Source organism: Dunckerocampus dactyliophorus, chromosome 17 (genome assembly GCF_027744805.1).
Source record: "Dunckerocampus dactyliophorus isolate RoL2022-P2 chromosome 17, RoL_Ddac_1.1, whole genome shotgun sequence".
Lineage (NCBI taxonomy): Eukaryota > Metazoa > Chordata > Actinopteri > Syngnathiformes > Syngnathidae > Dunckerocampus > Dunckerocampus dactyliophorus.
In genome coordinates, this window is record NC_072835.1 from 20,228,631 (window position 1) to 20,256,246 (window position 27,616).

At 41.7% G+C, this 27,616-nt stretch overlaps 2 protein-coding genes across 5 annotated transcripts in view; one reads left to right on the plus strand and one right to left on the minus strand.

Moving 5' to 3' along the window:
- The window catches only part of LOC129169722 (poly [ADP-ribose] polymerase tankyrase-1), an 84,620-nt gene extending 76,343 nt beyond the window's left edge, over positions 1–8,277 (plus strand). For 2 of the 4 annotated variants that reach the window (XM_054756397.1, XM_054756399.1), the window contains 7 exons: positions 3,933–4,053; positions 4,125–4,222; positions 5,240–5,314; positions 5,405–5,510; positions 5,997–6,183; positions 6,270–6,426; positions 6,537–8,277. In XM_054756397.1, coding sequence (XP_054612372.1) covers positions 3,933–4,053; positions 4,125–4,222; positions 5,240–5,314; positions 5,405–5,510; positions 5,997–6,183; positions 6,270–6,426; positions 6,537–6,623 — 831 coding nt within the window. In that variant the 3' untranslated portion in view covers positions 6,624–8,277. The remainder of the gene's footprint in view (positions 1–3,932; positions 4,054–4,124; positions 4,223–5,239; positions 5,315–5,404; positions 5,511–5,996; positions 6,184–6,269; positions 6,427–6,536) is intronic. The other 2 variants (XR_008566464.1, XM_054756398.1) reach the window with 2 other exon arrangements.
- A 1,510-nt stretch (positions 8,278–9,787) lies between these two features.
- On the minus strand, positions 9,788–19,930 carry dusp4 (dual specificity phosphatase 4). Its single transcript, XM_054756408.1, has 4 exons — positions 19,343–19,930; positions 18,076–18,203; positions 13,940–14,159; positions 9,788–11,821 (listed from the first exon to the last, which is right to left on the minus strand). The coding sequence occupies exons 1-4, from the start codon at positions 19,710–19,712 to the stop codon at positions 11,433–11,435; spliced, it is 1,107 nt and encodes a 368-aa protein (XP_054612383.1). The 5' UTR covers positions 19,713–19,930; the 3' UTR covers positions 9,788–11,432.
- Between the last annotated feature and the right edge of the window lie 7,686 nt (positions 19,931–27,616).

Sequence of the window (27,616 nt, forward strand, 5' to 3'; positions counted from 1 at the left end):
ACAGTGGTGAACCTTCTCAGGAGTGGCCGGCCAAACAAAATGACTCTAAAAGCGCAAGAGGTCACAAAAGACCTCACAACAACATCCAAAGAACTGCAGTCTTCACTTGCCTCAGTTAAGGTCAGTGTTCATGATTCCACCATAAGAAAGACACTGGACGAAAACCACTGATGAACAAAAAGAACATTAAGCCTCGTCTCAATTTTGCCAGAAAACATCTTGATGATCCCCAAGACCTTTGAGAAGATACTCTGTGACGAGACAAAAATGCAACTTTTTGGAAGGTGTGTCCCATTACATCTGGCGTAAAAGTAACACCGCATTTCAGAAAAAGAACATCATACCAACGGTGAAATTTGGTGGTGGTAGTGTGATGGTGTGGGGCTGCTTTTCTGCTTCAGGACCTGGAAGACTTGCTGTGATAAATGGGACCATGAATTCTGCTGTCTGGCAAAAAATCCTGAAGGAGAATGTCTGGCCATCTGTTTGTGACCTCAAGCTGAAACCATCTTGGGTTCTGCAGCAGGACAATGATCCAAAACACACCAGCAAGTCCACCTCTGAATGGCTGAAGAAAAACAAACTGAAGACTTTGGAGTGGCCTAGTCAAAGTCCCGACCTGAATCCTATTGAGATGCTGTGGCATGACCTTAAAAAGGCGGTTCATTCTCAAACCCTCCAATGTGGCTGAATTACAACAATTCTGCAAAATGAGTGCACCAAAGTTCCTCCACAGGGCTGTAAGACTCATTGGAAACGCTTGATTGCAGTTGTTGGAGCTAAGGGTGGCCCAACCAGTTATGAGGTTTAGGAGACAATCACTTTTTCACACCACTGTATATCAAAGTGGCCCTTACATCCTTCGATTTTTCACTATTTGGCTCTTGTTGGAAAAAGTTTGGACACCCCTGCTATGAAGGCATGCTTGGATGACTTTTCCACCGTCCCCCATCTTGTACCCACCCCCCAGAAGAGTGGACTCTGAAAGAGGGGACCAACAACCATATTTTCTTCCATTTTTATATCCTCTTTACTTACAGTTTTTTCCTCCAAGTGTGTTTTTGTTAAGACTAGCACTTTGCAGAGAAAAAAAACTTTTGCACTTCAACAACTTAAAGCTGTATTAGACTCCAGTGAAGATGTGAACAGACCAAATCTGTCAATTCAAATCAATGAAGTGGTGCTCCGATCGATCGGCCACCGATCAGAATTGGCCGATTTCCGTGAAAAAGAATGGTATGGTCATATGCCAATACTTGCTTTATAACGCCGATCTCCTCCGCCTCCACTGCAGCACCCAGCTTATAGCGACCGTCTCACGCCCACTTTCTCTTCACAAAGCCAGAACAAGCATGTCTGCCATGTGAGACTTCCTGTCGTTGTGAGAGTGATATAAGTTTTTTGGGGGGGGAGCACCATCAAGCTGCTCGCGCATCCTAATTCTCCTTAAAGAAGGCCCCCGGTCCTCTTAAGTTTCATCGGTGATTTTGAAAAGTCAAATATGTTTTTGTCTAAATTGTATGGTTCCCCTTTTGTATAGCCAATAGTAAATTTAAACATTTACACTTAATCTATGTTATGTGTATCGGACGATTTCACTCATGGATGATCGGTATCTGCAGCATAAAACCCTGACCGGAGCATCCCTAGTTGCACTTCTTCTATATCAGTTATCCAGGGAATGTGATTAAAACTTAATTCCACTCGGAAGGTTGCTCCTGCTTCATTATTTGCTTCCAGGTTAATTTTGTGAGACAGTGTGTGACGGGTGTGTCAGGACTGTCAGCGAGATCAGACACTGCACTTCTACAGTGATCTGCACACCCCCCTTCTGTTTTTTGATGCATTCATCTCTCCAAACAGCAAAGATGGCAGCCCAGACGAGAGCAGATTAAGGTTACCATTTAAAAAGGAGAGTTCACACACCTCTTTTTACACTTCCTCCATGAACAAACTTGCAAACTTCACGGCTATCACTTTGATCAGTTGCTCGATGACCGCCGTGCATTCATTAACCTTTTCTGCACGCCGCATTAAACTAGCGCTCATGAATATTTGTCAGACCCATTGTGTCTGCAGTATGCCAATTATCAACTGCTTGCTTCAGAAGACTTCTTGCTGTTGTTGTAAATGAAAGAAATACATTACTGTATACTGTATTTTGCATTGACATTTGCAGTATTTGACTTTTATTACTGCCTTTTCTCAGCTTTCTGGTGAGGGTAAGCTTCTTCACAAAGAGCACCTGTGCTTTTCACACAGAACTTATGTGCACGTTCTTACAGCGACTCAACTTCCCTCTATTAGATCGTCACATTGCACCAGCATCTTATATGATGTATAATATACTCTTTGGTAAGCACCAATTGCTTTTGGGAGAGGTGAGTCTCGGGTGTTCCTGGCAATGCGGGATAGGCGGCGAAACTCCTCTGTTACAGCTTTGATGCAACCTCTGGTATGAAAGAAAAGGTGCATATTCTTGGCCTAAGTTAATCATTTTCAAGCATAAAAATGGCTAAATGAACTAAACTGCAAATACAAGGCAGAAAAGGCATTCTAATTGTGAGTGTAGTATTCTCCATCGACCACTAGGTGTCAGTAATTGTTCTGTGAGACAAGCACCAGACGTGATCACCAGGAGGCGCATTTATTTCAGGTTGAAATTACCTCACAACAGTCACAATAATAAGATAATAATCATAATAATACGGGTTACTGTTGGGGCCATAACTCATGAAAAGCAAGAACTCAACTCTGAACCTCAGATATCACCTCCTGTCCCTCCACACATCTGTCCACCCACCACTAAGGCCTGCTAGAGAACACATTTACTGTAACACACATGAGCGGGAGTTTTATTTATGTCTTAAATGGCTTCTTTACTCTTATGTGTACTGTATTGGGTAATATAAATGTGAAGGTGACAATAGGGGTGTTATTTCATGTCTCGATGGCTCTAATAATGTCGAAAAATAGAAGGTTGTAAACAGGTTTTCTATGCCATAAATGCGAAAATATTTCATATTGAATCCTACTTGGCGGATATTCACTTATCACGGTCAATATGCGGTGTAACTTATAGAAAAAGTGCCATATTTATTTTAAATATTTTGTCTCAACAAAATAGTCATTAAAAAATCATGACCAATAGGCAACTATTATCTTCTATCAACAATTTAAACAGGTTAGTCTTAATAAATTCACAAAAAACATCCTGATTAAAAAGGCTGGTAACGACACCATTTGGAAAGTTGCACATTACTATGTTGCACAAACAGAACAAAGTGCAAAATGTTAAGTGCAAAGTATGAAACTCTGAACTAATACAATCAGTTAAATCATAAACTGGGCTCATTCAACACATCTCCCGTCACTTAGTATTTCGCTGTAGGTGCGCTTTTGGAGTGTAATTCCCAAGTGATTGTTCCTGAGATGTGATATTAGGTCAGAAGTATTAAAAGAAAGATTCCTTATTTACTTGCTTCACAGTGATGGCAAATTGCATATTTACAATCCAAAGGCAAAACTTGGAAATAATTGAAAGCCAGGGACGTACGTCGTCATTGAAAAACCGATATGGATATGGATATGGATATGGATACCGATATATGAACCGATATCTCATTTTTATGCCAACATAAGCTGATAACGGTCGGCCGATGTTATCAAACATCCCTGGTATTAGCTGTTGTGTTTGTTTTTAATGTGCCTAATGTTGCTTTGATGAGTGTTTTGTCATGATAAATAAATGATTATAATTTGTGCCACTTGTTAGAGAAATTACCGTCTACTTGTACTTTTATCAACTTCTGTTTAAGAATGCACGTGAAAGGCAAGGTGTCCTTACAGTACATTATGCTCAACTACAGCCATGATGAAAAACGATGCTATTTTAAGAAACATGACAAGCGTTCTTTGCTGTTTCCGAGCAGATCTCGCTGGACGTGCTGGCAGATATGGGCCATGAGGAGCTCAAAGAGATTGGCATCAACGCTTACGGGCACAGACACAAACTCATCAAGGGCATCGAGCGGCTGTTGGGAGGTCAGCAAGGTCAGGCAATAGGCAGAAACGCTGATTTGCCTGTGCAGCATGCGTCTGAAATATATTATGCTCTTTTGTAGGTGCCAACCCGTACTTGACGTTCCACTGCTCCAGCCAGGGCACTGTACTGATCGACCTGGCCCCGGACGACAAGGAGTTCCAGTCGGTGGAGGAGGAAGTAAGCACAAACACACACACACACACACACACACACACACACACACGTGGACCTCAAACCCTTCCCAACAATCACTTTGCATGTGTGTAATTTGTATATTCAATCATATGATCAATCACACACTGCATTGTTTCAGTAAAGTTGATGACATTTCATATTACTGTTGCTGCTTGATGAACCGCAGCAATTGAAGGAGACAGCAGATATCAGTGTGAAAGGCTTGAACGCTGATGAGAATAGTCAGCTGTTACCAAAGTCATTTAAAATGTAATATGACTCAAGCAAAGTACTTCAGTCTTATACAGGATTTTGCCAAAGTATTCAAGATATTTTCCTTGTCATTCATATTGATTTTTTTTTTAAACAGTGTTTAAAAAGGTGAGGTACTTACTCACCATTACCCGGAGAGTGTTACTTTGCAAATCAGACCCACGGTGTTGAAGTATTGGGAGGTCCGGGGGTCAGAGGTGTTCGTTTTTGACCCTTGGCATATTCTAAAAATTAATAAATGTATTATTAGTGTCCCAAAATCACATACCCTAATTTCCAGACTACTGAGTGCGCCTGAATGTAAGCTGCACCCACCAAATTTAAAGAGGAAAAAAAAAAAAAGGCTGCACTTGTCTATAAGCCACAGGTGAATATGGGATATTTACACAGAAAGACACACGTCATTTCTCAACTGAACTAAACTCAAATTGAATCTGTGATTAAATCCTACATCGCCTCGTAGTGTTTTTCTAATGTAGCATCCATCAGACTAACAGAGGTGCTTGTTTTTACTGTCACCTTCATCTTTCGAATTAGGATAGAATAGAAGTAGCTGCTGTTGCTAGACTACTATGCTTTGTATAGCAGGTCTTTAACATACAGTGTTATTAGATATGCAAATTGCATGCCATTCCTTTCTAATGGAAACACAAGGATGATGCAGAGAGAAAAGGGCCAGATGTTTTTGTCTCGCACATCTTTAATATGTAAAAGCTTTCTTATGCATGTATGTCTTTGTGTCCTCAGCTCCAGAGCACCATCAGGGAGCACCGTGATGGAGGCAATGCAGGCGGAGTCTTCAGTCAGTACAACATCATCAAGGTGACGCACCTGTTATTCGCCAGTGAATTTTCAAGTTGGAATACTGGAAATCAACAAGTCTTTTTTTCTTTTTTTTTTCTTTGTGCACAGATTCAGAAGGTGGTGAACAAGAAGTTACGAGAGCGATACGCACACAGACAGAAGGAGATAGCAGATGAAAATCACAACCACCACAACGAGCGCATGCTTTTTCATGGTAAATATGTCATGTGACACCATGCAGGGCCATACTATTCACCGGTAGTACAGGTTTAGTGTTGTACACAAGTTATGAGGGGCGCTGAAAGGTGACACTGATTACTACTGGAAATGCAGCAATTTTCGCAGTCTCCTGCTGTCGCCAGTACATGGTCTGTTTTTCAGATCTCTCTTTCAGGTTCAAATCTTTTTCACTTGCAGACTTTTGGCTCAAATTCCGAATGGGGGGGGCGTGTCATCACCTGAGAGGGGTGTTTAACAAACAAAAAGGCTAGGGACCTACCATTGTCTCAGGGAATGTAGGAACTAAAGCAATTCCACTCAACGCTTTATGCAGGCTGCATGAAATGATGACTTCCAAGCGTGTGAGTGTGCATGATGTGTTGAATAAAGACATGAATAGCTGAAAACAATCTCATCAAACGGCGGTAACTCTTTTAGAAAGTATCACTAATCTATTAACACTTTTCCTTGTCCTTGCCAGGTTCTCCCTTCATCAACGCCATCATCCATAAAGGTTTCGACGAGCGCCACGCTTACATCGGCGGCATGTTTGGCGCCGGCATCTATTTCGCAGAGAACTCCTCCAAAAGCAACCAGTACGTTTACGGGATAGGCGGGGGCACGGGGTGTCCGACCCACAAAGACAGGTCTTGCTACGTGTGTCACAGGTGAACTCGGTTCAAGTCCCTTGGCTTCCTCCAAGACGGGATTTCGTTTCCCCCACGCTCATGCTGACGTGTGTGTTGTCTTTCAGGCAGATGTTGTTCTGCAGAGTGACCCTGGGGAAATCCTTCCTGCAGTTTAGTGCCATGAAGATGGCCCATGCACCCCCCGGGCATCACTCAGTCATTGGCCGGCCTAGTGTCAACGGACTGGCCTATGCGGAGTACGTCATCTACAGAGGGGAACAGGTCTGTACATTCTCACTTGGTCTGATGTTGTCTCCGAAATTATTATTTTAGCTCTATGTGGGGGTGTTGTCATGGTTTCAGTAAAGCCTGAGTGTGTTTGTTGTTGACAGGCTTACCCAGAATACTTGATCACATACCAGATTGTTAAACCAGAGAGTGTGGCCACGCCCGCCACCACTGCCGAGCAGAAGTCCTAACACACTCGTCCCAGCTGGATCCGAAGGCCGAGAATGTGAGCCGTTCTCACGAGAACGCCCCCTGAGCTGGCGGCGTTTTTTTGGACACCTCTGAGCCCAACCAAGTGCGAACTTAAAAGGCAGAAGAGGTCACAGCGGCTCGATCAAGCAGACACAGCGAGATGATGCGCCGGTGTCTAAGTGCTCAGTGGATGTCACCGAGCAAAGAGCGTGTGCATTTTGTTACGTGTCTTTACCAAGCAGGCAAAGTCAAGACCAGAAGGGAGAGCAGGCCACCATGTGACAAATAAACACAAGGACCGCATTGCATTTCTGCTGACCTGATCCTGTCACCTGAAGAAGAACAACAGGCCTTCAAAAAAAAGACTTTTGGAGTTTCATTCTCAGTCATAACAGTTGGCTACTTTTGAGAGAAACCCAAAACATGTCCACATGGGGTATAAAATGTTACATCACATTTATTGTGTCTGATTGTTCCCCACTTGGAACCACGTGTTGTTTACATTAAACCTCTTCCTCTTAGCACATTTCCTCTCCGCGTGGAACAGTGGACGCCCCCCAGTGGTGCAGCCGAGTAGTGACGACAGACAAACCATTCATTCGTCGCGACGGAGCAAGTCAAAGTAGCAAATGTGCGTTTAAACATTCACCAAACCTAAACCACATCATGTTGGACTACATAAGGAACCCAGTGGGATAAAAGTAAGATTTATTCTACTCTTAAACGATCTAAAAATGTGCTTTTCTTCATTTTGATTCCAGCTGATAACCTCTTAACAGTTGGCTAGCATTGTAGCAACTTGCCAGCTAACCGAACACTAAATCCATGTTAGTCCTGAATTCATAAAATGTATCGAAAATAGGCAGCTGAAACAAAAATAATTTTTACAAATGTGCCTGAGGTTTACAAATGTCTGTTTTTAACTGTGAATTTCTTCCAGTGAACCAGAATGGCCTCCCAAGTGACTTTACTGTGACGCAGGTATTTTTTCCCCCACGCCAATTGGCATAGAAAATAATAATTCTACAAATTTAAAAAATATATTTAAAACCTGCTAAAGTATGTCAATAATACATTTTGGAAAGCTCACACGAGTAAATATTTTTTAAAAATCCAGTAATTAAATAATTGGCATTCACATTGACTTCAAATATCCTAATGATAGTTTGTAACTTTTTTTCTTTAAATGGACCCTCAATATTCAAAAAGTTTTGTTCAGCTTTGACATTTCAAGTTTATTATTTATGACTGATATGAGTTGGTACAATGTTAAAGGCGTCTGAATGTCACAATATGTGCAGAAAGTGGCATATTTTTTGTTTTCCCATTAGAGAGCAGCAAATACAAGTAATTGCTTACACTGGAGAGTTACGAACACGCACTTTTAGTACGTAACTCTTCGTTTGTCCTGTGGAACACTTTTTAAAACATGAAACATTGTTTTATATCTATATTTGCGTCATGTATGAGCTGGTGTGCCTGGAGGTGCCAGTTAGCCTTCCTGTTGTAAATAGTCATACTGTGGTTGGAACGTTGCTCACGGGCAAAAGTCACATTAAAATGACATTTTTCTGTTGTACAACTGTTTGTACTTCACTACTGGCCACATACAATTCTTGTAAGAAAAAATATTAATAAAAGAACTCCACTCCGCCTCTTTTGTTTGTTTTGTATCAGAAGTCAATACAGTATAGCGAAGTTGTCTTGTCAGGGTTGTAATTCACAGGACACCCGCCAGAGAGCACAGTGACATGGGTAAGTTCAAATTCGAAAAACATGAATAGATTATTGGTGCCTGTCTCCATTATAAGTGTTAAAATACAAAAGGGTGCATTTCTTGTATTAGATATTGCAGATTAACATAATTATGCTGTAAAATTGATGCCTTTCTGTATGCTATACGTGTAGTTCACAGGTATTCCCCTGGAGGGCGCTCACCACGAGCATATCTACACAAGGCAATGTAAGTACAGTATTCTTTCATCTATATATTTTTTTGTCGCTTGGGGCCAACACTTCTGTAGAATAGAATAATAAAGATAATACGAATGTGAATGGATATCTGAAGGCAGGTTTAAAGCTGTGCTTATATGTTGATATTTAGCAGCAGCGAAGCATGGCTAGAAACAAGCTGTATTAAAGTGTACCGTGCGGCCACAGGGCGGCGCTGTCAACCTACAATTCAGTTGAGAAAAACGTATTAAAGTTAAATTAAAATTGCTCATCTTGCTCATTTAGTTTTGGCGGAGTGAGCTCTCGTTAGTAAAATTCATGATAATTATTGAAAATTAATGTTTTTTCTTTTTAATTATTCAAATTTTATGAAAAAAGACAAGCCTGCATTGTTTTTTCCCTTTGATATATTTAAAATGTGTGATTAGTACTTCATGATACTAATTTCCATAATACAAATGTTATATTTAAAAAATAAATAACGTGGAGTTTGTCATTCACTCCTTGTTGTCTCATTGCTTTATCTCAAGTCTTTGTTTTCCCCGGGATATACAGCTATTATTAACTGCATGATATTTACAATATCCGTTCTTTTGTGTTTGGCCCACCTTTTGAGGCAAAGAAAACACACCGCTTAAATAAGAACAGGTTTTATTCAACAGTGGTTTTTCGTAATAAATAAATGCACATGTCATTCATTCCACACAATAAAATTTAAGGAAAGTTTTTTTTTTTATGTATACACACACACGTCTAAGTGAAGGTTTTATATTGCCGTGATGGTTAAACAGCATTGAGCAGACAAAGACTGTAGAAAGAGAAAACACACAAAGTATTGCAATTTTTTCTTTTTTTTTTTGACTGATTGGATCTCGCTGTCCATCTCTCCTTCCATATTATTACACTCACTATGATGAGGAAATGAATCGTTACATGTAAAGTACAGTATTGCATCACTTCAAAGTGCTACAGAAATAGGTGTGGTGAACAATCTTTAAGAGGAACATGTACTTTGTGAGTGTGTGAGGATGTGTATGGTCAGCCCAGTTTCAAAAGATCACTTCTAGTCTTGTCTTATTCAAGTTCAGTATTGCAGGGACTCGTGTGTGTGTGTGTGTGTGGAAACAGACCTTCCTTATGGAAAAATAATATAAATGCATTCATGGGCTAAAAAGTTTCTTCCAAAATGGAAAAATTTGAAGTGAGCTGCTTTAAAAAAAAAAAAAAAAAAAAAATAGTATATTTAGTAGCTTAATGTTGAAACGAACCACCTGAGTTTGCCAAGAATGCGATTTCTGGTTATATTTCTCCGTTGTGTTGAGGAAAAGATGACAGTGTGTTGCTGTGTCGTTACACAGAAGGCAGCCACATCTTAAAAGGACGATTTTGCACATTTTAGCATCTAAGTCAGGGGTGTCCAAAGTTTTTCCAGCAAAGGCTGCATACAAAAAAAAATCAAAGGATGCGGGGGCCACTTAGATAGTTTACGTTTTGGTCAACTTAAGAAAAGATACGCCAAGAAGATCTCACCTTAGTGATATCGGTGAAAAAATGTATTATTCAAATGTGATTCCAAACATTCCAATGCTTTGCGCTTTTTCTTTCTTTTTTTAATTTTTCAAATATTTCAGTTTTCTTCTTGTAAATGTTCTTTTTCTTGTAATATTATGACTTTAATCCCATAATATTTTGACTTTATTCTGGTAATAACTGTTAGGGTTAGGGGTAATAACTTTTTCTGGTAATAACTATTTCCCAAACTAAATTTAAAAATCCTATTTAATTTGTATTTCATATGAGAATTAAATACATTCATATTTAAATTTTCAATAAATTTCCTGTACTATTTTAACTTTATGCTTCTAAAATTACATTCTTTTCGCATAATATTCCGATTTTATTCTTGTAAAATTGACTTTTTTCCTTGCAAGATTCCTTGTAAGATTTTTGTAACTGTTGCTGTTTTTATTAATTTTCTTGTTTAATTGCAAAAAAAAAAAACAGTTTGGACACCCCTGTTCTAAGTTTTTCAAAATGAGTGAAGTTTAAAAATGGTGCCTGTATGTGCATCTACGTCAGCGGTGCAAGTACCTTTCAGCCCAAAAAGGTGGAGATGCTATGCATGCGTAAGTGCCACGGTGGAAAGGTAAGCAGGGCTTTCCTGGCCTTTTCTCCTCCTCACTTTACTCATTTTATTTGTGTTGCCTTGTCAGGGAAGAGAGGAAGATGAAGATCTGAGACGAGGATGCGGTGAAGATGAGAGGCAGAGATGAGATGAAGAGGAGGAACATAAAAGGAGATGAGAGGAAGGTCTGTTTGCGTGTGTGTGTAAGTGAGAGAGGAAGAGGACAGACAGGAAACTCCGGTCGGCCCGACAGCAGAGCACCTGTCACTGAGGAGGCCCCTGCTTTCTATCGCCACCCCCCTAACAACCACCACCACCACACACACACACACACACGCACACACACACACACCATCCGTGTCCTTTGTGTGGCAGCAGGAGGAGCGCCAAAGGAGGAAGGAGCGGGTGCTTAAAATTCCTGCTTCCTTCCTGCGTCCATCTCCTCTCCTTAAAGACCTGCGGTCTCCATGGCAACAGGCAACTGAGCTTATTCACTTGTTAGTCATGAGTGTGTTGTTGTGTCGCCTCAGGTCCAACACACACACACACACACACACACACAAACTCCTTTAAAGTCTATTTTTGGTCAGTTAGAAGGAGGAGCTGGTTTCTGAGGGTTCGGATCAGGCACCACCAGTGACCTCTGACCCCCACCCTGGAAGCATGTATATACCACGCCCGCTGTCCCTCGTGTCTGTGCTCGCTTTCAGGGGAGCGCCATCAGCGGCCATCAGCAGCCAGGTGACGTGGTGATGGGGTTGTGGTGCAGGTAGGCGGGGTTCACCACCGACACGGGGAAGTTGAAGATGAACGGCGAGGTGGGCGTCCCCGTCGCTGACGCAGCGCCCGTGGATGACTTGGGTCCCAGCAAGGGGCTGGCCGTGGCGGCGGCCTCTGCGGCGCACGAAGTGGCCAGGAGCTGCGACTCGAACTGCAGCAGCTGGCCCATGAAGCTGAAGTTGGGCGAGATGATGCTGCGGCGCCGCCGCACAAACTCAAAGGCCTCATCCAGGCGCACGCGCTTCCTCTTCATCAGGTAGGCCAGGCAGATGGTGGCAGAGCGAGAGATGCCCGCTTGACAGTGGACCAGGACCCTCCCGCTGGAGTCCCGCACTGAGTCTGGGCAGAGAGAGACGGGCCAACGGTCAGATGATGTTTTTACAAACGAACACAAGAGCGGCAACACAAATAAATACGACAATAAGTACCAGCGGGACCTCGGTTTTCACACGATTCGGTTTTTGACGAAAATGATTGCCAAAAAAATGTCTCGGTTTTCGTGCACTCTCTCGATTATCGTACGGCCAAACAGCGTGCCGAACAAAACTAGTCCGTTTGACCTCCTTTTTTTCTTGATATGCAGTTTAACTGTTAGAATGGACGGTGGATAGATGCTGTAGGTAGCAGTTCTCTTAGACTTGGGACACGACGGGCTAGGGGGGGGCCACAAGAGCTCGCGAGGTTAAAACATGACATGACGCGTGCGTGAGGGTAGTTTATTTGTTCATAGAACGCACAAAGCACGACGAGCGACTCTGTACCTCCACCGAGGAGGCGTTCAAGCACACTGTTTTTCTGAATGCCGCATTTAGCATATTCTTTGCGCTGTACGTATTACAAAGCCCTCCCATGCACGTGGTTGGGGAGGGAAAAAAAAGCAAAAAAAAAATCTCTTCTAGGATTCACGACTGGCTAAAAACTATAACTGAAAAAAAAAATGCACAATAAAGTTGTTTTTGTGCTGGATAGACGTTTATAAGAAGACACTTTAGCTTTTTAGCTGCTGTTCCTATTAGTGAGCATTGTTTTCCACGGAGAGATAAAACCTGTAACACTTTGTCACCAGTAGATTAAAACACGGTGTATTTATAGCAGCCAAACTGGTAAATCACATTGAAGCAACCAACACATAGTGTAGATATTTGAGTCATCCGGCTGCCTCTTTCACACTTCCTCCCTTGCGCCATTTCTGTCTTTTCGCTGTATTTACACGTTCTCTCCTACTCGGTTACAGCCAATAAAACAATTTAGATAATAGTCTGATTAAAGTGTTTACAGAAAAGTGCATTTCCCCTGACAGCATCAGTTGGCATCGCTGGCCTGGACAGTCACTTTTCATATGCTTCCTGCAGGATATTAAAAGCCCCAAATTGAATAATGAGCCGGCTTCATTTGCTCTTCCTCACTAATGAATTGCATTTTTTTTTAAATTGCATTCTCTGGCACGTTTCAAGCCGTTCCAATGGAAGATTGTGATTGTTTGTGCTAACTGTGATTCCAGGTAACTCCGGCACAGCGTCTGTTCACTCGGTAACAGTGGATGAGTCACTATCTGCTCCCACAGCAGCTAACTGACATACCAGCACCTACACACACACACACACGTCATACATATGCAAAGCTCATATACACCAATCACACAAATCACTGCAAGGATATTTTTATTTCTAATGCCACTATTTGGTATTTGATTTTGGCGCATTGTTGTCCTCTTTTCGAAGGACGAAGGAGACGTCAACTGTTTGTGCTTTTCACATACCATACACTCTATCACACAGTTACAGATCAGGTGGGAGTCCACAGTGAGACAGAAAGCTCCGATTTGTAGGTATCTTGTGTTCAAAATGCCCATCGCTATGCTACACTTAGCTTCCATCAAACTGAGGTAAAATAGGATGAATTATTAGGCCACAAATATGCACATTTAAACAAATCTTACACGTTTCTTGCCTAAATTAAGCATTTCGGACATTGTGATGATATGTAGAATTCTACACTAGTCACTAGGTGTCAGAAATGTTAAATTGATGAGACAACAGCCACCGTAGAACAATAAGGAACTCTCTTAATGCAAGCATGCGAGTCTTATTTATGCATCATACTATGTCTTATTATGTCTACTGTATTGTGTAATAGGAGTATAAAAGTGACTATAGGGGTGTTATTTCATGTCTAGAGGGCTCTAACAATGTTAAAACCTGTATTTAGAATGTCGTAAACAAGATTTCTTTGCTCCAACTATGCAAATATTCCATTTATAAATAAGGAATCCTACTTTGTGGAAATTCCCTTATCACGGTCTGGTTTGGAACTAATTAAACGCGATTAACGAAAGCATAGTAACAAATCAGGGCACTGTATGTGGTGGTTTAAATTGTGCACTGCTGCCACCTACAGCACAACAACAAATCTTTGACTTAAAAATAACCTAGAACAGAAACACACACACTTACTCACCGATGAACTCAATGGCCTCCAGAAACCAGCAGCTGATGTCTTCTTTGTGGTTGTCCTCCACAGGGATGCACTTGTACTGGTACGTGCCCTCAAAGTGGTTGGGACAGTCGGATGACACGTTGAGCAGCGCCGAGATTCCGATGGCATCCAGAAATTCCTTTTTGGAGGCGTGGAGGGCACTACCCAAGTAGAGGAACGGGAGGATCTCAACGGGTCCACCCTGGAGAAGATGGAATTGTGAGTACTTATTTTTCAAATTGAATTTCTTTATTCAGTAGTTGGAAAGAAAAATTGCTCCAGGGCTCCCTCTATGTGTCTGACGTAAAACTTACAGCCTTTTAAGTATTTGCTGTAAGCAAACCGAGGAATTTGGTACAAGTGAGGAGTAACATTAACACAGCATTCACGTAGGCAATGACACTGACAACTATTCTCCTTACTGCACGGCATCAGAGTAATTTTAAAGCTGTCATTTCAAGGTCGAACAACCCCGTATTGTACCTTTAACCCTAATAAACACTACCGAGAGAAAAACATCCTCCGTGATGAACACAAAGACCTCTGTGTGTGCGGACAACTCCAGTACAAGAGTGACTCCACTTAAATATTTGTCTAATCACATTAGTCCCAGCGGTTACGACTAGTGGAAGGTTCACCGGGTACGTTTAGATTGATGGTCACACATAGTGGAAAAATGTCAGCATGTTTTCAACGCAGCATTTGAGGAAAAATGCCTGAATTATGTGGATGGGCCAAGCCCGTTCCGCTTATTAGGAATATGTCTGCAACTGCAATAAAGCTGGCTGGCGAGCGCAGTTTTGCGAAAAGCAGTAAACATATTAGCTTGATTATTAAAAGGTTCATCACTGAATATACGTTCTATTCTGTCATTAGTAGAGATGCTCAAAATTGGCTTCTTGATATCCGATTTACTGATATTTCATTTCAGATACCGATACAGGCAGTAGCTCTTCCCTCGTCCCTCATTACGGTAATAATAACACAATAATCGTAATAATAACACGGGCTGCTGTTGAGGCCATAACCCACGACAAGCTAAAACTCAACTCTAAACCTCCATATGTCCGCCCACCACTCAGGCCCTCTAGGGAACACATTTACTGTGACACACACAAGCAGGAGTTTCATTTACATCTTAAATGGCTTATGTACTGCTACTATGTCTACTCTATTTGGTAGTACGAGTGTAAGGCCATTTAAAGCCGCCATTAAAGTACATTGATGAGACAACAGCCACCGCTGCACAGAAAGAAACAAGGAACCGCTAACATATGAGTCTGTTATCTAATATACCTTATTTTCTCTGATTATAGCTACATTATTACACTATGTGCCACAAACATCCTGTACATGAACATGAATCGCTGGACGAATACAATCAGTGAAATTATAAACTGGGCTCAGTCAGCACGAAGGACACATATTAGCTTAGAAGTATTAAAGGAAGACGCCTTCCTCCCGCCTCGCATAACCAGCGCTTTCTTTGCAAATTGCATATTTACAATCCAAAAGGCAAAACTTGGAAGTAATTCCACACTGTGGAAATACTGAGCTTGTTGTTGTGTGGAGCACCGTATACCACCATCACCAATATGAACACATATTTTATTTTGATGTCAATATCAGTCGATAATAATAATTATTATTAGCTGACTGCATTAAAATGCCAAGTACTACCTTTCATGTTGTTTTTTTCTACAAACAATATTTGATTCTTGCCATTTTAGCTAGATTTGGTACCTTAAGTGGGTGGTTAAAATGGACTAAGAGGCCATAGAGTCATCCTAAACAATAACAATAAAAAAAGCCTGTAAAAGAGTGTCAATGATAATAATATTATAAATAATAATAATAATAATAATAATAATAATAATGAAAAGTCACAAGTAGCAGAACCGTGTGACTCATCTCAATCAGTAAAAATAGCAGAAACAAAAGTCACATTTAAATTAAATAATATGATTTTAAAATTTTACCGGTATTTAAGTGTTATATTTCACAACAAAATTCAGCATAATCTACATCGTTTCAAAGCGGAAGAGTTTTTTTTTTTTTTCCTGTTCAGTGGATCAGTGGTGCCTATCGACGAGGGTTGTTTTCGTTTTTGTCACAGCTGACGACCTCGTCCTGCCAGAGTCAGGAAGTGATCAATACTGCTAAGAGATGTAATGTGAGCAGGAGGAGGGGGAGCTAAACTAGCTCATCTAGTCGACAGGAAGTGTTCGCAGAAGTCCACCTGACAGCGTGGCCAATGACTATCTCTTTTCTCCCAAAACACACAGAGGCCCGATTGTCTCAACTTGTTCCGCTTGGCTTCCAGGGGAAATGAAGCAGAGCCGCATGTGACTTGGAGAGTTGCGTGAAATCGCCACAGACGAACTAAACAAGGCCACCGGGGGTCACAGGAAGTGACGGAAGCGGGGAGAATAAGTGGCGGAGTGTGGCCAGGGCCCGTGCTGTCATAAGACTGATACCTCAGTGGAACAACAGCAACAACTAAATTTAGAAGACGCTTTATGACGCGTCTCTACAGCTCCGAGGTTTGTGTCTGCATGGTTTACATTCCCAAATTCACTTGGAATGACTGCGGAAACGCAAACAGCAGTTGAGATGCCCTTGAGCAAAGCAAATAGCCAACAGCTGCTGCTGCGTTTGAACTCAATTCAAACTGCCACTTCAGGAACTCAACTGGATAGTTTGTTCAAGTACTGGTAGATGTGCGTAAACAGAGTTTTTCATCGTCATTAAAAACACAAAAAGCTTGTGTTTGGTTGACGGTTGGTAGTTGGAAAGCAAGACGACTAACTTAGTTATGCTTCAAAGAAGAAAAAAAAACACGTTTTGGACGCAGATCCACTTGCGTCGGGCGAAGTGGGCCAGTGACCTGCAGCAGATTCAGCAGCTGGAACTGCAGTTCAAAAAGCTTATTGTGGAAAAAATGTGAAAATGATCACCTGGCATGTCTTATTCCTCGATCAAATAAGTCAGCTAGACATGTTTAAAACTATTTGACCTTTGCCGAGGTCTATGCTCAACCAACCACCATCGACTATTTGTTATCATAGGCTGGACTGCTGCTGTGATGTATCAACTAACCCACAGTGACACCATCTCTAGGCACATGCATGCATTGCTGAGGGAAATTCAATTTCCAGTTGAAAGTAGGGCTGCATCTTTTTTTCTTTCTTAGTTGACTAATATGAAGCTTGTTTCGATTAATCGAGTAATCAGCCAGACCAGGGGTGTCCAAACCTTTTCCACTGGGGGCCACATACGCAGAAATGAAAGGATTCAAGTAGCCACATACTATCATTTATACAGTATATTATTATTATTTTAATTACTAGTATAAAATTATTTTTCATATTTGTATATACTTTTTTAAATTTTGTAAAAAAAAATTAATTTGGTAAAAAAAACATTATATCCATCCATTTGTTTTCTATGCTGCTTGTCCCCACTAGGGTCGCAAAGGTAAGCTGTAGACTATCCCAGCTGACTTTGAGCAAGAGGCGTGGTACACCCTGGACTGGTCGCCAGCCAATCGCAGAAAAAACGTTGAAGACAGCTACAGTATATGTTATTTTGAGTTATTAGTATCAACATTTCAGCTTTTTCTGTTCACATTGTGCCTTTTTTTTGTGCTACTTTTCCCATTTTTGCTGTTGTTTATTAATTCAGTTTCATTTCTACTATGTGTCATCAACCAGTACAAAATGAGCCGCGGGCTGCAAATGGCCTCGAAGCCGCAATTTGGACACCCCTTCCCTAGACGGACCAAATCAATATCAACAAAAGACAAAGAGTTGGTGGCTTGGTCCCCAACATTTCAGAAAAGAGGCAAAAAGGGTAATCGCTGTGTTCCAAAGTCAAAGCTGCTGTGTGTGAATATATTGCTTTACCTAAAACACAAAGATAATAAGTCTGCTTTCATGGATGACTCAGGAAATTAAAAAATATTCACATTTGACAGGCTGAAATCAGAGAATATTTAAATTTAGAAATCAAAAAATGATGAATCAAATACCGCAATAGTTGTGGAGAATCAATTAAATACGGTTTCATCGAGTAATTGTTGCAGCTCTAGTTGGAAGGAACAACTTTGGGCCTTTTACCTGGTCGTGGTGCGGTGTTCCGCAGGACGAGCATGATGATTCGACGCTGGACTGGCTCGTGAGGGACGGCAGGGATTTCGTCTTCAAACAAAACTCGGGGTACTCGGTGAAAAACCTGTCGTAGCCACCTGAAAACAAGACGGATATTCTGTTGATCGCACGTCTACGGCTACAGACAGGATGGTACCAGCAGTTTCTCCCGTCATAAAATCTTGTCTAAATGATTCTGACAGACTGCAGTGGATTTGAAACAATTTCATCATCCCTTTGCTTTTTTTTTATCCTCTATACATCTGGAAACTGACCACGGCACCCTGCACCCAAATCCAATCAGATTAACTGTAAAATGTCGTCTTTAGAAAAGACACACACACGTGTATACATGCAGTACAGTATACCGTCCTGAGCTTTAAGGCCTTTGAAAGCTCCACAGTCTAAATGTAGCATATGGGCGGTTAAATCAAATTAGAATTTTACATGTTACTGCTTCCCTTCTGTCATTTACCCAAAGCATCCTGTTACAGAAGTGTGAGCGCATCCTGCATGGAAGTCCCTCTGGTTTTGTGTAGCATCAATGCAACGGCATTACCTCATGCGCTCAGCCCATAGCCATTGGTCTGTGTGTGAATGATGCCAGTGTGTGTGTGTTTGCGTGGATTATTCCAAAAAAGACAAACTCCGGCACCTTAAACGCTAACGAGCTGCCTCACAAGCAGTATCGCATATCTCGGGTGTTAAATATGACAAAAATGAGACTGAGTGGGTATTAATATATAAATTCAGCAAAATCATACTATATACATAAATATAAACTACAAATAAATAATGAGGACTGAATGTGTTCAAACGTACAATTACACTTTGTATATCTGTTAAATATGTATACTGTAGGACTATGACTGACTGTCAGATTTCTTTTTTTTTTAAATGATGCTATATATTTGTTCATTAGTATTTACAAAAATGACCTCTACTTTATCAGATATCTTGACATAAATATATAAAAATGAGGGATACAGCTACATTGGATACTGTACGTCTACAGTATCATTTTTCTTATTGTAACATTTGCTAGATATTATTTAATTTAACAATACTGCATGGATTATTGTCGTTAAAAGACAAAGTAGTACTCGGCTATCGTGTAATAGGGGTAATCAAAATGACTACTGGAGAAATGTGTAAGGAGCGTAAGTTTCGTAATAATGCTGTGGTATGAAGTACAAGGCTGCATTATTTCATGGAAAGGCACTAGTCGTGTCCTCACCTTTGAGAAAGTAGATGTGCGTGGTGGCGGAGTCCCTGCACAGTGCATGGAGCACCAGGCTCACCGTGCTGTCCTCCTTTACCGTGTCCGTGTCCGGCGTCCTCTCGTCGTACAGCACCACGGCCGAGTACATCCCGGAGCGAAGGCGGGCCCGAACCTCATCGTCCCCGGCTAGGACCTGATCCAGGCTGAGCACGGAGCCCTTGGCCCTGCGGCGGACGATAGTGTTGCATCGGGCGTTGACGGCCCCTCGGATGTGTCCCGCGCTGAAGGCGAGGAAGGAGCGGCAGTCGAGCAGAAGGCACCGGGCGCCGTCCTCCTTCAGGAGCCGCTTGAGCACCGTGCAGTCCATCTCGCACAGCTCCTCCATGGCGCGTCACTCGTGCTGGGGGTTCTTCTGCGGACTTGACTCGCTGTGGCTTCTCGCCTCCGGTGTGTGTTTGCGCGCGGACGGATCCCGCGTGGATGCCCGCCCCCCCCAACGACGCTGCGCTCCTCTATGCGATCATCTCGCCTCCCGTGGAGCTCATTGTTACCGCGACCTCCCCCTTTCTCTCACTCGGTGTTTCTCTCCACGATTGTTTCTCCTCTTTTCCTTTTTTTATGAATGAGGAGCATGGCGTCACGGCGGAGGTGACGTCATCATATTTCTCCAATCACAGGCCGAGCAGTCTCGCGCCCCTTCCTCCCCTGCTGTCCATTCATAAAACGCAACACATCAATGAAGCAGTGGATGGAGAAGGAGATTGGATTGCACTGTGGACTTTGACACCTGTCACGTCAACAACACACTTCTACTATGAAAACACTCTTTTCAAACAAACATAACGCTGATGGTTTTGATTCACACTTTCAGAGAGGTATTACTTTATTATGACTCCAATGTAAGACCTTTTAAGTAAACGTTTTCGAGTTGTTTTTTCTGTCACGCGTGTGCATCAGGAAGAAAAGCTCTCGCTCGATGAGTGGTTTGGCATAATCCGCTGGTTTGCCATGATTTTATAGGGAAGAGCAAACTGTCTTTTATTCGACTCAGTAAGTTAAGAACACGTTTGCTGTTGTGGTTGTAGATTGCAGTGGTGTGGAAGTGTATGGTTTCTAACTTTTCTAGCTTAATAAGATAACCAAATTATTAGAAACAGCTCCACTGCTATTCTAATTCTATTTTGAAATTAATAACTCTTGGACAGTGTCAATCAAACCTGGACATTATTATAAAGTCTTGTATGGAATCTCATTAGATGGTGCAGACAATACAATTCTCTGAGTGGTAAATATAAGGATGTAAATCTAAGCATCAAAAGTTGGCATTTGTATTAAGAAAATAATGACTAAACTATGCATTAGCCTATCGTGGTGCTAAAAAAGGTTTAAATTGGACTAAATCTCCAAATTTGATGCAAAATGAGACTGTTAACACATCTTTTTATATGTTTTTATGTGAATATTTGGGCTTCCAGTATTACATCTACTAGTTCACCTACATTTCATTTAAGTGTGCTTGTGTGCAATATTGAGGGTGGGAGTGCTTACGTATGTGTGCGCACGTACATGTGTATGTATATACGTGTGCACCTGCCTGTGTGTGTGTGTAATCCTACAAGCAGAAAAGCAATTTGCATCTTCTATCAGCCAGCCTTAGTGAGCGTGCTTCGGCATTTGCATGTTGATCTCATTTCCATGGTGATCAGACCAAAGAGTGCAGCAGATGAGAGGGAGAGAAAAGGCTTACACTTCTTGGTTTGTTTGTACACAACAGGCTTGCATACACATCACACACATATTCTTTGTTTGCTTTCTTTTAAAAACACAACATATGACCCGTGAAAGCCTCCTCATTGGAAACTCCAAATTAGCAGAAAGTTAAACTAGATATAATATAGTGTGGGTAATAATAGCGTACGTGATTTGAAGTGGATACAACTTTGTCATTTAAGTACAGCTGAAGCTCGGAAATTGACTACAATCCATTGGATTTGTTCAGCTTTCTAAACAATTTCAGAGCAGTTCATGTTTTACAGTAACCTTTTAACATTGTTATCTGCCATACAAGTTAAAAAGACGTTAACCACCGTGATAAGGACTGCAAAACAGGAAAACCATCTCATACCTGCATAGCCAATGTGTAAAATGGATAAAACAATCCTGCCTTCACTTTGTTGGTAGCTGAGTTGAGGTCGGTTCTTTTTTTGGTGTCCCTAAAATGCCAAAGAAGGAACAAAATTTGAAAGTAGGCTTTGTTTCTCTCTGAACAGAGTCTCGTGCATAATATTTACATCGTGCTTGACAGTGTCTCAGAATGTGAAGTTGTTTTGTGGCTTTAGCAGGCATTTTTCCCCCAGAAATGTTGGTTCAGTTACAAATTGTATAACCTCAGCAAAGTGGAGAGACCAGTTTTTGTAGGATTTGTTTTTTGATGGAAACCATTATCAATTAACAGTTATCGTACGGCCAAACTTTGCACCTTACAAATGAGTCTGTTTGCCCGCATGTCATTTTGTGGAATGGAGGTCCCAAATAAAGAATCCCACACGTGGGTGTGACCCAGTCTTGTCGTGTTAGAATACACTGTGTGAGTCCAACTGTGCCTTGATTACAAAATGTGCCTGTGAGTCTGCCCTCAACACCCACCTGGATGTCACTGTCAAGCATGTCTTTATTTTAAAGGCATTTTATACCATTTTAAGAGAATTTTAGACATTTGAATTCAGTGACATTAATTTCTGTGATTTCTATTGTCTTTTTAAGACCCGGTGCCCAGTGGACCAAAAAGTCACTGTCCCCCAGCTCTGTGGCCCCTCTGTGACATCATCACCGGTTGACTCTGTTGTCCATTGCCAACTAACACAGGTACACCACAAGTCTGTTTATTTGATTGCGTCCGGCTGCAGAATAAACCACTATGGAAAGTTGCAAGTGCCGGCGCTTTGATGAGGAAGGTGAGAAACACTATTAATTCAAGAAAGACGTCGTAGCAAAACACAAAAGTGGTGTCCGTGCGGCTCTCCATCCAACACCGATTTGGTTTTCGACGGATTCTTTGGAGCGCATTAATAACGAAAACTGTATATAGTTTTGTATAATCAGGCAGCTTATTAGACACTCATCTTAACACTAAAAGAAACTGACTGTAAGAGGCTCAGAAGTCCTTAGTGGAGCTCTTTTGGAGGGTTAATGCAGCGTTCTTTTGAAAGATTAAACATTTTCATGATGCCGCCAATGCTGCGTGGCTGAGCTGTGCTGCTTTCATTGACCCTCGGAGATGATGAGACACGCTGACGTCAGGGAGACATAAATCACTTTTAAAGCACTGGGAAATTGCAAGTGCGTGTCACTATGATTGCTCATAAACTCCCTGAAATCCTGTTTGTGTATCCCGATGGGATTTTGATTGACCTTGTATGGTGCATTAACTGGATATGTTGGTTATGCTTGTGGAAAAGACTGGGTGAGTAAGGAAGGGAGAGATGACGGATGAGGAGGAGGGAGGGGAGATGGCATAGTAAGTGGTGATCACGTGTGCTGGATCGTAGCCTCCATTAACACACACGAACGCACCGCGCCGCATTACTACCGACCCCAAACAATGGCGGGATGCTGCAGCTGCCGTAGCAACAAGGGTGAGGTGGGGGGTGGCGGGGACAACGGGTAGCCAGATGAGAGGCGATTGGTCGGCGGGAGAGAGACTGTGTGCTGATGTCACCCCTCCCTCTGCCCTCCCCGTCCATCCATTCATCCCCTCACGTCGTTTGCTCGCATGCATGCCGTCATCCATCAATACAGCGACTAAGGAGGTGGGGGGTGTCATATAGGCACACGTCAGTGTTGGTAAATCGCTCTTTCACTCTTTCTTTCTCTCTCGCTACGCACTGCCATAGCATGTTAGACCGTAGATGCCCGCTTTTCACAGGAGTTCCATTCCACGCCTACCAGCGAATGCCGTAAATCTACAAGTAATTGATATGTCCATAAAAATGTCTAAAAAAATTTCCAAACCCTCCTGCTCCTCCGCTTTCCGCTCAACATTTGCCATAAAAGTGACTGTTGCGCTCCAGAACCCTCTCACTTCAATTGTCATTGTTCACTAGCGACGGAAGCTGACAAGCAAAATGCCCTTAACATGCCTCACGCACTCACTAAACGCATTTCTGATAATGGAGATGATCAATGAACACATCAGAACATGTAGCCAGTCACAGCTCGCAAACATGTTTGCATTCAAGGACTGCCAAACAATGACGTTTGACGAACATGAAGACATAAACACGTAAAAATGGTGGGCTTTTTTAACGGTGGTACATGCATGCTGTACATTTTACCTGCGTTATTACATATTTATAAATTATTACCAACTTAGGGCGAATGAGATGTGTTTTCAGCAAAAACCATGAAACAAAAAAAAATCTTTTTTTTTAGTCCATAAATCCGCATATTTGTGGGGCTGTGAATGTGCGGGGATTTACATTGTCAGATGAGAGCATGCAGCATTGCAGCAGCATGTTACCCAGCAATGAAAGAAAAGACAGTCAGACGGTCTATAAGAATTGTACAAACGCGGTCCTTTTGTTGAAGGCAGCTTAGAAGGGCACTTAAGCTTACCATGGAACAAATTTCCCAGCGTTTCTTATTTGGCCTTATTGGTAAATAACACATTTAAAAAGTAATGAAATTATTGCACCAGTACAGACTTATTCTGAATGCGGTTATCTCAGCCGAGCATAAAAGCACAGGGGTGAGATTTAAAGAGACGTTGGCTCAGCGGTGCCCACTCGGTTTGGCATGAAAACAAATATTATTCAAAGATTTGTAGAATGTATCTTGTAGAAAAATGTGGATTTACTTACTGCCACCTCGGCATGCTTTGCCACATTCAAACGCCTTCTGGGTTTTTGTTTACATGCATCTGTGTCAGTGCTTGTGTTTTCCCTAGTTTGGCTCAAAGAAAGAGTCTGCACAGGTGACGGTAGAAGCACTCTCCGCTATTACACATTCAGTCCCAAACATTCCTTTATCTGAGGTGAAGTATCAAAACAACTTTCCTCAAAATGTGCTTAAATACAATACCGAAGAATCTGACGTGGCGAATTGCGTCTTTTGGAACAGCGTTCAAGCAAAAGCCTTCCACACAACGAGTGGGCATAAAATCAAAACATACGTATGTAACAAACAACAGAAATTCAACCAAAACCGCACCACAACAATATAGAAACAATACAGTCATCCCTCGATTATAGCGGTTAATTGGCTCCAGAGCCGACCACGATAAATGAATTTCCGCGATACAGGACTCAACGTTAATAAATTGAATATTTTTATAGTTAGAGCATAGAAAACCTGTGTATGACTTTCTAAATGCGCTTTTTAACATGCCCTCTAGACATGAAATAACACCACTATCGTCACCTTTCCACTACTAATATTCATTGTTTACACCACATTGCAGGGACTCCAGATGGCTGCTAGCTGGAAAGCTAACAAGCTAGCGAGCTAACCAGTCTGAAACCAAAGAAGCCAAAAACTTACCATTTCCACATTGAATGGGAGGAGAGCTTTTTTCACTCTATCATGTGGGACATGCCATGGCTGACTTCATGACTTCATGCAGTGTTCAGGTAATATCATGTAATGTAATGTTGTTTTGTGTCATTACTGCCACCTAGTGACCAGAATACTACATAACACTTGTATTTCAATATGTTTTGACTAATAATAGACCATAGTCTACAGCAATCATTTAGTAATTAATTCATTATTGCGAGGGACAACTATGTAGTCCATGGGCGTTGTGTCTACGGGTGATTTCTCGACAAACTGTCACTTTGTCCTTCGTCTTGTGACAAAAAGTATGAAAGTTGCACAAATTTGCACACATCTAACACTGGAAATATGCCTTTCAGTGTTATTTTTCATGGCGAAAATAAGATGAACATGTTTTTGGGTGACATGAGCACTTTAAGGCCAAATGGGAGCATCCTCCCTGCCCCACAATTAAACACAGTATGGTCGTATCATCAGAAACTAACTGCTCAAAACCTAACCATCACCTCAAAATTAGTTCTGCTGTGTTCAAACCAAACAATGTGTTTAGATCACACACAAATTCAACACTGTCATCGCAAAAAAAATAAAATAATGCTCAGTTTTGATTGACACTGTCAGATGTATTACTGTCAGTTTGACAGCATGTTTGTTATTGTGGTCGTACAGCTGTGTCTAACATTAATATTGTCTCATTTAGCTCAGCGAGAGGGTCAAAATATCAGCTCAAGCACCTCCTTCATGCTCTCTGTCGTTTCATGAAACTAAACTGCTTGTGCAGGGCCCGAGCTTCCTCTAAGAAATGTGAATGGGACCGACTAATGTTATGTAATTGTTACGTAAGCCAACCAAATTGTTAAACAGACAACAGCCTCGCATTTCACAAGTGAGTAGCTTGTTGGTGGTGAACGCTGAAAAGATGGTAATGTTGGGGCTCACCCTGAGCTGCTCTAAAAATAGACACCAGAGATGGCCTGACACATCAGGGGTGGGGTGGGGGGGTGGGGGGGTTAGAGAGGGGGTCACAGAGGAAACAGTGTAAGTTATGACGAGTAATAGTACTTTAAAACCACTTCCTTTAAAATAAACAGAAATTCTGCACAATGCGAACAAATAAGTCTTATAATTACACTTCATTCATTTTTCCAAATGATCATATGGTATGCTGGATTCTATGATGAATTATGCAGGGGATTAATCAGGGATGATGGTGTGTTAGGAACTGGAAAGGGAGAGGTCACTTTGACTGAACCTGGATGTTCTCTTTCTCTAGCAACATATAGCCTTTCGCACATGCAAACATGTACAAAACCTGTGCTACTCTCTAATCCCATAATGCAGTGAATAAACCCTGAGTGACTACTGCTACGTTTTCAAGAATCATGTACTGCATCTGTATTTGTTAACTGCACGAAGTGCTGTGTGTGCGTGTGTGTGTGTGTGTGTGAGAGAGTAAGAGAGCAAAGGAGTGTGAGGGTTAAAAGGCCCATTGAGTAGCGGAAATGAACACGAGGCATGAAGTGAGGACAGATCCATATTTTCAGTGTGATGAGGGGAATGACTTGTCATCTGCTCTGCATGGTGGCATAAGAACCGCAATAAAGCACATTGGTGATGGCCACTAAAGTGTCACGCTTGATAATGTGAATGAAAACACACTGCACTGCAAAGCTACCGGGGCCTTCATGATGACGATGCCATGTGCTCCTCTTTTTTTAGGGTCTATGTTGTGTCTGTCTCGCGTGGAGACTGTGTGGGTTAATAAGTAATACACCCAACAACAGCTTAGCCATGAAGCCACTTGACAAACACACATGCAAGGTCATTGCACTGATACCGCCCTTCTTGTCTGGTCTAAGGTGACTACATACACACACACACACACACACACACACACACACAAAATGACCTTACTGCCTGTTGACCCTCTCAAGTTGTCAACTGTGAGCTTTGTCTTTTGGGTCGCCTGCTTCCTTCCTCACGGATCAATAAAATCAGAAGGAATAATGACATCATCTACTATATTTAACAGAAAACTGCATTTACCGTTTTTGGCATCTTTGTCCTTCTTCCTGCTACTTTTTAAACCCTTTCTTAAGTTTAGAATACAGTGAATAAATTGGAGGCTAACTAGTTAGCTCGCCGGCTTGTTAATCTTTAAAGCCATGGCCGTCTCTTGAGTCCCTGCAGTGATCCTGTCACCTGCGCATTACAGTTGAGCAATGTGGTTTAAACAAAGAATAATAGGAGTGTAAAGGTGAATATAGGGCTGTTATTTCGTGTCTCCAGGGCTCTAATAATGATAAAGATTGTAGCTAGACAGTCATAAACAGGTTTTCTATGCACTCACAACGAAAATATTCCATTTATTAATATTGAATCCTACTTAGCAGAAATTCACTTATCGCCATCGGATCTGTGTATTATAGAGCTGACATGGCGATAGTCTAATATAACCTACATGCATTCAGAGTGTGGTGTTGGCCTTCAGGGAGAGGCGCAGCAGCTTAAGAAAAATAAATAAAACGATTAATTGATTTTTACTTCCTGCTGTGTAGTTCAGTACGGCGAGAGAGTAAACAGAGTCTAGGGCGAAGCAGAAAACTAAATGCGTTGCAGCAAATATATTTATTTTTTGAGGAGTAGGCAAGGCCACAGGCGTATTATTTCTGTGAGGGGGTGCTCACCGTGCCACACGTTGATGTTTGAGTTAATGAGAAGAGCAGATTAGCTAGT

Coding starts and splice junctions, on each gene's coding strand:
- dusp4 (XM_054756408.1), bottom strand. CDS start 19,712: ATGGAGGAGCTGTGCGAGATGGACTGCACGGTGCTCAAGCGGCTCCTG. Junction 18,204..19,342: donor GCACATCTACTTTCTCAAAG/GTGAGGACACGA, acceptor TCTTGTTTTCAG/GTGGCTACGACAGGTTTTTC. Junction 14,160..18,075: donor GAACACCGCACCACGACCAG/GTAAAAGGCCCA, acceptor CATCTTCTCCAG/GGTGGACCCGTTGAGATCCT.